This window comes from Rutilus rutilus (assembly GCF_951802725.1).
Source record: "Rutilus rutilus genome assembly, chromosome: 22".
Lineage (NCBI taxonomy): Eukaryota > Metazoa > Chordata > Actinopteri > Cypriniformes > Leuciscidae > Rutilus > Rutilus rutilus.
This window is the reverse complement of record NC_140227.1, coordinates 31,993,277-32,005,587: the sequence shown is the minus strand read 5'-3', so window position 1 is coordinate 32,005,587 and position 12,311 is coordinate 31,993,277. Positions and strand designations below refer to the sequence as shown.

General features: G+C 38.2%; 1 protein-coding gene across 3 annotated transcripts in view; it reads left to right on the top strand.

Annotated features, from left to right (window-relative positions):
• The window catches only part of tmc6b (transmembrane channel-like 6b), a 36,887-nt gene that overhangs the window by 16,320 nt on the left and 8,256 nt on the right, over positions 1 to 12,311 (top strand). For all 3 annotated transcript variants that reach the window (XM_084395113.1, XM_084395111.1, XM_084395112.1), the window contains exons 8-12: positions 2,340 to 2,603; positions 3,780 to 3,961; positions 6,725 to 6,869; positions 7,380 to 7,535; positions 9,799 to 9,983. In XM_084395113.1, coding sequence (XP_084251239.1) covers positions 2,340 to 2,603; positions 3,780 to 3,961; positions 6,725 to 6,869; positions 7,380 to 7,535; positions 9,799 to 9,983 — 932 coding nt within the window. The remainder of the gene's footprint in view (positions 1 to 2,339; positions 2,604 to 3,779; positions 3,962 to 6,724; positions 6,870 to 7,379; positions 7,536 to 9,798; positions 9,984 to 12,311) is intronic.

Sequence of the window (12,311 nt, the reverse complement as noted above, 5' to 3'; positions counted from 1 at the left end):
CTGTCCACACCCGAAAAAAGTAAGCTGAGCTCGCCAGTATTAACAACAGAGTTCTTCGGCTTCAAAGAAAACAGCACCTTAGAGGTGGTCGCACACCGGACGAGAAGCGCAGCGCCACGTCTTTAAAATTCGAACACATTCTGTATGAGTGTACACACACCGGACGAGAAGCACAGCGCGGTTCTATTCGGCGTCTGTCCGCGGCGCCCAGCAACGGCTCAGGGATACCTTGTTCAAAATCCTGCCGCGACACAGAGCGCAGAAAAAAGTGTTCAGATCACAGACTCAGCAACTATTGTATTTAATTGTACAGTATAATCATAACATAGTAGCCTACAGACATTATCTCAATTCCATAATGTCCTTAAACATAATGATATTGCTGGCCATAAACTGAGAAAGTGCGTGTCCGGTGTGCAATACCTCGAGTTGTCATAGACGCGACGCGGATATTATTTTACTAGTCATCATGGAATGGGAAACGTGACATTAACTGTTAACAGGGGGTTTCTGTGTTCATATATTTAATAAAGGGTGATTATTAAAATTAAGAACCCCGTTTTCTTTACTCATCTTATTTTTGTATTTGTATTTGCACTTGATTTTTTTTATTCAAATCTGCTATCTGCATGACTTTATTGGCACCAGTGCAACAACAGGTTTAAGAGCTTTTCAGTTCTTCAGAAAACCTTCAGACAGTGTTTGGCTTCAGTTTGAAACCAGATAAACTTCACATGCTTGTCTTCCTTCACAAAAATTTGCCATAGATTGAGTACGCAAGAAGTAAAAATGCATGTGCCTTGTGTTTATCAGTATCCTTATGTTTGTTGGGTAAAAAAGAAAAACTATATTAACCCCCCCCCCCCCCCCCCCCCCCTAGATTCTATAGATATCGCGATATATCGATATCGTGAATTCTTTTGGCCACAATAACCGTGGTGTGAAAAATCTAACATCGTGACAGCCCTAATTTCAATATATAATGTATAAAACATAAAAAAAATAGTATAAATTAAACCAAACGAATCAATGAAGGAAGTAACTCTAATTAATCATATCATTAAGAAGGATAAACTAAAGATAAATATTACAACTAAATATGCAAAATAATAACATCAGCATAAATTTAGAGATTGTCATTTTTTTAAGTTTCTTAAGGATCCAAGAACCGAATGTTGTTTGTTCTGATTTTCTTACTATTATTTTATTGTCCTGAAAGTGAATGTGCATCAGAGACTGTAACACACACACACACACACACACACACACACACACACGCACACACGCACACACACACACACACACACACCCGTCTAACACTAGGTGGCGCTATAATGTCATTTGCATTTTGGATCCTAACTTTGGAAACCTTAGGGCTATCAAAATAACTCTGATTCGTCAAAGCATTGCAGAGATATAAGTTAATTAATTGGTGCGGCAACACCCGTTTGTACGAGAATAATTACGATTTTTTTAATATTTCTAAGAGTCTCTTCTGCTCACCAAGGCTGCATATATTTGATCAAAAATACAGTAAAAAGTGAAATATTACTCCAGTGTAAATCATCTGTTCTCTATGTGAATATACAGTAAAGTGTAATTTATTCCTGTGATCAAAGCTGAATGTTCAGCATCATTACTCCAGTCTTCAGTGTCACATGATCCTTCAGAAATCATTCTGATATGATGTCATAAACATTTATGATTATGATTACATATTAATTAAATGGTGAGGCAACAACATTTTTAAGAATTGGCCTATATCTGCTGAACGCAATGTCCAAGCTTAACGAAACTTGACACACAAAGACAACAGGACATCCTGAGGACACACACCAAATTTCGTAATATTCCGCCAATAGGGGGCGCTACAAAAAAACCCATTATATTTAAGTACTGAGTAATTTTAATGAACTACTATAGGGTTAGGGTAGGATTAGGATTTGATTGAGGGTTAGTTGCATGTAATTATGCATAATTTACTGTTATTACTATGGTAAGTACATGTAACATATGTAACAAGGACACTGTAAAATAAAGTGTTACCAAGAGACTTAAATGTCCTAATTGAACGAAGGCCTAATCCGGGCTTAATCCGAACCCTGTCTGTGAAACCAGGCCTATAACTTCGCAACTGTTTGATCCAAGAAGCTGAAAATTGGTCTGCATCTTCTTCATTGGGCGTTCTAACATATTCTCTAACTTGACTCGGATACTGAAAAAACATGGCCGCCAATCAATTTTCAGCGTCTAATATTTTGTGCATTGTGTGAAAATGAATACTATGTGAACGGGCCTCTAGGTGGCGCTGTAATAATAAGCTGTGTGTTGTCTGTCAGGCGGTGAGACACGGCTGGTACGGCTGGCTGTCGTTCCTGTCCTCGCTCCAGTTGTGGCAAACGGCTCTGAAGTGTGTCGGCGGTCACTTCGGGACGGGCGTTCTGTCGTATTTCCTCTTCCTCCGAACGCTCCTGTTCTTCAACGTCTTCCTGTTCCTGGTCACGGGTTTGCTTCTGGTGGTTCCTCAGGCCGTCGTGGCTCCGGATCCGGGCCGGAACACCAGCGTCACGAGCTTGTGGGGGCTGGAGGTGCTGACGGGCGCCGTGAGTTCAGAAACACACACACACACACTTACACACTCTTTGATATTCACAAATGTGAAACTTTAACTTCGTTATGCAATGTGGAGCAAATATTACAGGTCAAAAGATTGGATTGATTAAGATTTATGAAAGAGTCTCTTCTGCTCACCAAGGCTGCATTTATTTGATCAAAAATACTGTAAAAATTATGAAATATTATTCCAGTGTAAATCATCTGTTCTCTATGTGAATATACAGTAAAGTGTCATTTATTCCTGTGATCAAAGCTGAATGTTCAGCATCATTACTCCAGTCTTCAGTGTCACATGATCCTTCACAAATCATTGATGATTTAGAAAGTTCAAAAGTGCCGCATTTATTTGAAATATAATCTTTTGTAACATTATAAATAAAGTTCTTTTGATAAATTCATTGCATCCTTGATAAATAAAAGTATTATATATATATATATATATATATATATATATATATATATCTCTTACTGACCCCAAACTGTTCAATGGTTGTGAATCACAGTTTCCACAAATGCTCTGACATCCAAATAAAAGCAAAATGGCTGAAATATAGCTTATAATAACTTAAAATAAATAAATAAATAGAATAGTAATTCGAATTGACCACAATTCAGACTGGTTTATAAATCAGGTCATGAAAAGTTTGCATGAAAACAAAATTGACCCTTTTTATTTTTGTATTTTATTTTGGTCTCATCTGAGTATTCTTTATTCAAAATGTCATAAATGGACCTCTTTGATAAAGGCCACGTTCCAGTTCAGCCAATCACATTCAGATCTGCTTCCATTCCTGCATGAAATGGTCGCTTGTTACAATCAACAACAGATCCCAGTGAGATATCACCATCTCTTCTTCCAGGGAGACGGGGTCGAGACGGCAGCACAGAGAGTTTCACACAGAACAATACTCATATAAATCAATAAAAGCACTTACAAGGCTCCTTTAAAGCATTTTGCAAATGACATTCAAGAGTACTCAGAGGGGGCAATATCTATAGTTTAAGCACATTTTGCAGATCGTTCCAGAATGTATGATAGAGATCTAGTACAATAAATATTTGTATAAGTTAAGAGATTTGAAATATATGAAAAGTGCCTTAATGCCTTTATTGCTGTAAGTGCGAGGCTTCATGATCTGTGTGTGTGTGTGTGTGTGTGTCAGGGTTATTTCTCAGACTCTCTGCTGTATTACGGATACTACAGTCATCAAACACTACAACCGAAACACAGTTGCTTTAAGTCTGTCAACGGGACGTCGTGTGGACTGTCCTATAACATGCCTCTGGTTTACTTCTTCACCATCGGAGCTGCGTTCTTCATCACCTGCATCATCCTCGTCTACACGTGAGTCTCTCCTGACAACATCACGTTTACATTTCACTGCAGGAGAACAAGTCGGCATGAAAGGGAAGTTGCGCTGGTCTTTTCTTCTCTATTATGCCGTATATCAAGACCGCTTCTGGAACAAGAACAAATGTGGGCGGGGCTTGATTGTGTCTGTGAGGAGTTGATTGGCTGGTTGGATGGTTGTGGTTTGCTATTGGCTGATCTCATGTGAGTGACAGGTTGCCCCGCCCACATCATCAGAGAAGAGATGCTGCAAGAGGAACTTATTCTGATTCAAGATTATTAACACAATAATGATGATGAACACCCATAAATCATTTACAATAAACACTGCAAAGGCAAACTTTTTTAAAGTGCAGGAAATGCATGACCTGTACAGTAGAATGTGTGTCAAATGCATTAACGCAATGTAAATATACACCAACGGACAAAAGTTTGGAATAATTATGATTTAATGTTTACTAAGGATTAATTTAATTATTCAAAAATACAGTAAAAATGATGAAATATTATTCCAGTGTAAATCATCTGTTCTCTATGTGAATATATAGTAAAGTGTAATTTATTCCTGTGATCAAAGCTGAATGTTCAGCATCATTACTCCAGTCTTCAGTCATGGTTTACACAAAAATATAAAGCAACAAAAACTTCTTTATAACTGTTTTCAACTTCAAATAAGAATCAATATTAATAATTGAGCACCAAAAATAATTCATATTAATAATTGATCATCAAATCCTCATATTAGAGTGATTTCTGAAGGATCATGTGACACTGAAGACTGGAGTAATGATGCTGAAAATTCAGCTTTGATCACAGGAATAAATGACACTGTACTGTATATTCACATAGAGAGCAGATGATTTACACTGGAATAATATTTCACATTTTTACTGTATTTTTGATTAAATAAATTCATCCTTAGCAAGCAGAAGAGACTCTTTTATTAAAAACAGTAATACAGTGTTTACAGTAATAGTGTTTACAGTGATAGTGTTTACAGTAATACAGTGTTTACAGTAATACGGTGTTTACAGTGATACAGTGTTTACAGTAATACAGTGTTTACAGTAATAGTGTTTACAGTGATACAGTGTTTACAGTAATACAGTGTTTACAGTAATAGTGTTTACAGTGATACAGTGTTTACAGTAATACAGTGTTTACAGTAATACGGTGTTTACAGTGATACAGTGTTTACAGTAATACAGTGTTTACAGTAATAGTGTTTACAGTGATACAGTGTTTACAGTAATACAGTGTTTACAGTAATACAGTGTTTACAGTAATAGTGTTTACAGTGATACAGTGTTTACAGTAATACAGTGTTTACAGTAATAGTGTTTACAGTGATACAGTGTTTACAGTAATACAGTGTTTACAGTAATAGTGTTTACAGTAATACAGTGTTTACAGTAATACAGCGTTTACAGTAATAGTGTTTACAGTGATACAGTGTTTACGGTGATACAGTGTTTACAGTAATACAGTGTTTACAGTAATAGTGTTTACAGTAATACAGTGTTTACAGTAATACAGTGTTTACAGTAATAGTGTTTACAGTGATACAGTGTTTACAGTGATACAGTGTTTACAGTGATACAGTGTTTACAGTAATATAGTGTTTACAGTGATACAGTGTTTACAGTAATACAGTAATACAGTGAGTAATAGTGTTTACAGTAATAGTGTTTACAGTAATAGTGTTTACAGTAATAGTGTTTACAGTGATACAGTGTTTACAGGAATACAGTGTTTACAGTAATAGTGTTTACAGTAATACAGTGTTTACAGGAATACAGTGTTTACAGGAATACAGTGTTTACAGTAATAGTGTTTACAGTAATACAGTGTTTACAGTAATAGTGTTTACAGTGATACAGTGTTTACAGTAATAGTGTTTACAGTGATACAGTGTTTACAGTAATAGTGTTTACAGTGATACAGTGTTTACAGTGATACAGTGTTTACAGTAATAGTGTTTACAGTAATACAGTGTTCACAGTAATACAGTGTTTACAGTGATACAGTGTTTACAGTAATAGTGTTTACAGTAATACAGTGTTTACAGTAATACAGCGTTTACAGTAATAGTGTTTACAGTGATACAGTGTTTACAGTAATACAGTGTTTACAGTAATAGTGTTTACAGTGATACAGTATTTACAGTGATACAGTATTTACAGTGATACAGTGTTTACAGTAATACAGTGTTTACAGTAATAGTGTTTACAGTAATAGTTTTTACAGTGATACAGTGTTTACAGTAATAGTGTTTACAGTGATACAGTGTTTACAGTGATACAGTGTTTACAGTAATACAGTGTTTACAGTAATATAGTGTTTACAGTGTTTACAGTAATATAGTGTTTACAGTGTTTACAGTAATACAGTAATACAGTGAGTAATAGTGTTTACAGTAATAGTGTTTACAGTGATACAGTGTTTACAGTAATACAGTGTTTACAGTAATAGTGTTTACAGTAATACAGTGTTTACAGTAATAGTGTTTACAGTGATACAGTGTTTACAGTAATACAGTGTTTACAGTAATACAGTGTTTACAGTAATACAGTGTTTACAGTAATACAGTGTTTACAGTGATACAGTGTTTACAGTGATACAGTGTTTACAGTAATAGTGTTTACAGTAATACAGTGTTTACAGTGATACAGTGTTTACAGTAATATAGTGTTTACAGTGATACAGTGATCGTCTCTGAGTTCGCCCACACTGATTCTCCGTGCGTCTGTGTTCCAGCATGTCCAAGTCCTTCGGTCAGAGTTTTCGCATCGATAAATCTAAAGGCCTGTTGGCCATAAAGGTGTTCAGCTCGTGGGACTTTAAAGTCAGCAAGAAAAGCTCCGTCAGACTCCAGCGAGCGAACATTGGCACACAGCTCAAGGTCAGAAAACACACACACACACACACACACACATATATACACACACACCTACACACATACATACACACACACACCCACACACTCACACACACACACACCCACACACACCTACACACACACACACACGGCACACTACAGCTCTGTTATCTAGCAATTTATTATTAAGCGATTAATAATTCTGTATTATACATTTTTAAGCCCAGACGAGTACTTTGATGAGGTAAATTTGTAAAGAAAGACACGCCTGTGCACATATATATTCAAACACTCATGTCTATAGACTAAACACGTGATACGGATGTGCACGCCGTCAGCGTTTACACAGGTTTGCGTTTTAAAGCTTGTGCAGAGATATAAAAAAAGTTAAATAACTAATGATCTCTGCAACGGAAGTGAATCGATCAAAACTAACTTTATCTGGACAATAACTTTATTCTAGAGCTGCTGTAACTATATTGTTAAAAGCGCTGTATAGATGAAGGTGACTTGACTTGACTTATCTGTGTGTAGGAGCTGGTGGCAGAAGTCAACCGTGAGGAGATGAAGTTCTCCGCTCTCCAGCGTGTGTTCCGGGTCTTCATCCACATGCTGGCGTGGCTCATGTGTTTGGGAAGTACGCTAGCGTGTGTTCTGGCCGTCTTCTACTTCTCTGAACACATGCACAAGGTACAGGATAAACACACACACATGCACAAGGTACAGGATAAACACACGCACATGCACAAGGTACAGGATAAACACACGCACATGCACAAGGTACAGGATAAACACACACACATGCACAAGGTACAGGATAAACACACACACATGCACAAGGTACCAGATAAACACACACACATGCACAAGGTACAGGATAAACACACACACATGCACAAGGTACAGGATAAACACACACACATGCACAAGGTACCAGATAAACACACACACACATGCACAAGGTACAGGATAAACACACACACATGCACAAGGTACCAGATAAACACACACACACATGCACAAGGTACAGGATAAACACACACACATGCACAAGGTACAGGATAAACACACACACATGCACAAGGTACAGGATAAACACACACACATGCACAAGGTACCAGATAAACACACACACACATGCACAAGGTACAGGATAAACACACACACATGCACAAGGTACCAGATAAACACACACACACATGCACAAGGTACAGGATAAACACACACACATGCACAAGGTACAGGATAAACACACACACATGCACAAGGTACCAGATAAACACACACACATGCACAAGGTACAGGATAAACACACACACATGCACAAGGTACAGGATAAACACACACACATGCACAAGGTACCAGATAAACACACACACACATGCACAAGGTACAGGATAAACACACACACATGCACAAGGTACCAGATAAACACACGCACACGCACATGCACAAGGTACAGGATAAACACACACACATGCACAAGGTACCAGATAAACACACACACATGCACAAGGTACAGGATAAACACACACACATGCACAAGGTACCAGATAAACACACACACATGCACAAGGTACCAGATAAACACACACACATGCACAAGGTACCAGATAAACACACACTCATGCACAAGGTACAGGATAAACACACACATGCACATGCACAAGGTACAGGATAAACACACATGCACAAGGTACAGGATAAACACACACACACACATGCACAAGGTACAGGATAAACACACACACATGCACAAGGTACAGGATAAACACACACATGCACTTTTCATTCAACGATTCCTCGATTAAAGTCCAGTACTCGATTTTAAAATATCCTCGATTGCAGTTTACCCGTGTCGAGTAACGGACGAAACACCGGAAGTGGCGGAAGCACAATTACGAAGCACAATTACGCTTTAATTATTTACATGCGTGCAAATTACGTCAAACTCAGTCTCTGCACGCGCTGTGTGTGTGTGTGTGTGTGTGTGTGTGTGTGTGTGTGTTTAGGTTTCATAGTTGCACTGTATGGCAAGCCGTTTTAGCTTAAATTGTACCCAGCGTTACTCGTCGTAATTGCATTCTTACTAGTAACAATTACAATTAGAGAGCTCTTACTCAATTCTTACTAGTAACAATTCAATTGTAGAGCTCTGTAATTAAAAATGAATGAAAGTCAATGGAGACATATGACTAGTAACAAGCTCTGCAATTATACATATCTTTAATTAGTTTTTTACTAGTAAAAATTCAATTGTAGAGCTCTCAAATTTAATTCTTACTAGTAAAAATGCAATTACGACGAGTAACGCTGGGTACAATTTAAGCTAAAACGGCTTGCCATAGCACTGTTATCATGTATGATTCATCACACGATTTGTACCGTAACTCTACGCCAACACACAAGAATACATAAATATGTTTCTAAAAATGCGAATTGTTGTTCATCACGATTTCAAAATAAAAGTTTTTCATGTTTCTTTTTCAAGAAATGACAGCGGCTGTTGCATTTCTATCGTACAGAAGTGACCAAATATTAAAGATTAAGTGGACATTTGAATTAAATGTTGTTTGGCCAATATAAATCGAGGATTTGATCATGCAACAACAACAACTAACACCAGGCCGTTGGCGCCCTCTGCAGGCTTTTGTTATAATACATAATCTACATAAGTTATGTTTATATTAGTTTATATCATTTATTTTACATGGTGTATTTTAACAGTGTTGTTCAATAAAACGTAACGTAATTTTTATTGCTTGTTATTATATATGTTGTGTTTTAAGTCATTTTAAAGGCTGTTGTTCACTTGGATCTATTTTTATTACCACAAATTTTTATCCGATTACTCGATTAATCGGTGGAATACTCGATTACTAAAATAATGCACATCTGCATGCATGTGCTCGAGCGGAAACACCAGCTCAAGCTGAGATGTCTGTAATTGCAGAGACACGTTGAATCTCACACTCGAACGAGCTCGTCTGACGGTGTGATGCTGAAGGAGGCGAGTCTGCTGGCCGTTCCCGTTCTCGTGTCCTGCATTAATCTGATCCTGCCGGGATTCTTCAACGCCGTGGCCTGGATGGAGGAGTACGATTCTCCCAGCGTGCTCAACTACGTCTCCATCAGCAGGTAGAGTTCCCGCAGAACTCAACACACACTTCAACACACACTTTCACTCGGACCTTCCCAAAGCATTCCTAAACCCCTTCCAGAACAGGCATGAAAACTCCTCACCTTTCGGCGAAAATCGCCGTTTTAAAACCTAAAAGGGTCACCTACGTGATTTGTGCAGATCCGATGAGAAAATATTTATTGGGGGTGGGGGGGGGGGTCGTGGTCGAGGCCGAGGCCGAGGCCAGCATTTATCCCCTATAAAGTTACCATAAACTTCGCAGCTTTAAAAAACAATCATCATTCCTAATGCCGAAACATGACAGCCAATATGAGTCAGAGTAACGTTAGGGCAGAAATGTTTTCAAAGTCTGACAACTGCCGATCAAAGAACCGCACGTCGGAAAGCAAGCCTGAGGTAAGTTAGTTTACAATGTTAACTGTCCTGTCAGATACAGACAGCAATGTTGCCAATGGCATTATTTTTACATTTTGACATAGTGGGCGAGATGATATCGCGAGCGGGCGCGGGCGCCGTGATCGCTGAGCGAGCAGGAACAAGTAACAGTGAGCAGTGTTATTCATTGCGCGGCTCGCGAGCCTCATGTGGCTCGCCAAGCTTTAATTTGTGGCTCGCATGGCGGTAAATAATACGGTGATATGATAATGCATTCACTAGAGATATTTCATAAAAACATTAATAACAAGTACATAACCCGTTAAAAACTTAAAGTGTCAGCTCTATTACAAATAATTTCGATCGGATTGAAAGGGGTGGTTTACAGAGAGAACGTGAAAAAACTTGATCGATTGAAAACCGAAACTGAAAGGACGACGTATGACGCGCGGAACGAGCTGTTCTCCTGATGAATAAAGTGTCATATAAATGAGTATCCTTTCATTCTATAATTCTCCTTTCACTCAGCATCTGTGAAGTGAGGCAGGACAACGGCTCACCAGTCCTTGTTTCAGATTATCATACAGACGACTGGTTTGGGGCATTTTTAATAAGTGATAAATAGTAGTAAATCGTTTTTTTTTTTCTCTGACACCCGATGAAACACGTAGATCAGCGGCCCATTGGTTCTTTTATTGATTTACACTGGGCTAGCCCAATCACATCTTTAATGTGAAGTATAGAAATATACTCTTTCCAGTATAGAAATTAGTACAAAACTAATTATGAAAGTTTCCTCTATTTTTTAATGCATTTGTTTTACAATATATGGCTATTACTATCATGGGATTAATATTATAACTATTATTGTAGCAGTACAGACACTGTAACTAAAAGAGTTTTGAAAATTTCTTTGTTTAATTTGCACCAGATTGATGAATTTAACATTAAAAAGCACAAAATTTTCTTACGGGGGAGCATGTCCCCGAACCCCCCTAGAGTGCCAGAGGTCCACTCATCATAGTGATCCAAAAGTCCTGTGACAAACACTGGTAATACTATGCCAATGCAGCTTACAGGTTTTTGGGGGGCATTTATCACTATGGAATATAATTCAATTTTATTAATAAGTCAGAATTTCATCTGTTCGAGTTAACTCTTACACGTTACTCACTCATTACATTTTTGGGGGGTGGGGGGTATATATGCCGCATGCCCGCATCCTTCTCACCTTTTTTACCCCTGACCTATTTTCATGCCTGCCAGAAGCTTAAGATCAAGTGACCATAACCTCCTTCTAGTCCCACACTCACGACTCAGACGGAGAGGGGAGCGAGTGTTTTCTGTGTGTTTTCTGAGCGTTTTCTCAGTGTTTTCTGAGCGTCTTCTGTGCGATTTTGGTGCGTTTTTCCGAGCTTTTACTGTGCGTTTTCCGTGCGGTTTTCCTGAGCGTTTTCCGTGCGTTTTCCGTGCGTTGTCTGAGCGTTGTCTGAGCGTTGTCTGAGCGTTGTCTGAGCGTTTTCAGTGCGTTTTCTGAGCATTTTTAGTGCGTTTTCTGAGCTTTTTCTGAGCGTTTTTAATGCGTTTTCAGTGCGTTTTCTGAGCGTTTTTAATGCGTTTTCTGAGCATTTTCAGTGCGTTTTCTGAGCATTTTTAGTGCGTTTTCTGAGCTTTTTCTGAGCGTTTTAATGCGTTTTCAGTGCGTTTTCTGAGCGTTTTTAATGCGTTTTCTGAGCATTTTCAGTGCGTTTTCTGAGCATTTTTAGTGCGTTTTCTGAGCTTTTTCTGAGCATTTTTAATGCGTTTTCAGTGCGTTTTCTGAGCATTTTTAGTGCGTTTTCTGAGCATTTTCAGTGCGTTTTCTGAGCGTTTTCAGTGCGTTTTCTGAGCGTTTTTAATGCGTTTTCAGTGCGTTTTCTGAGCGTTTTTAATGCGTTTTCTGAGCGTTT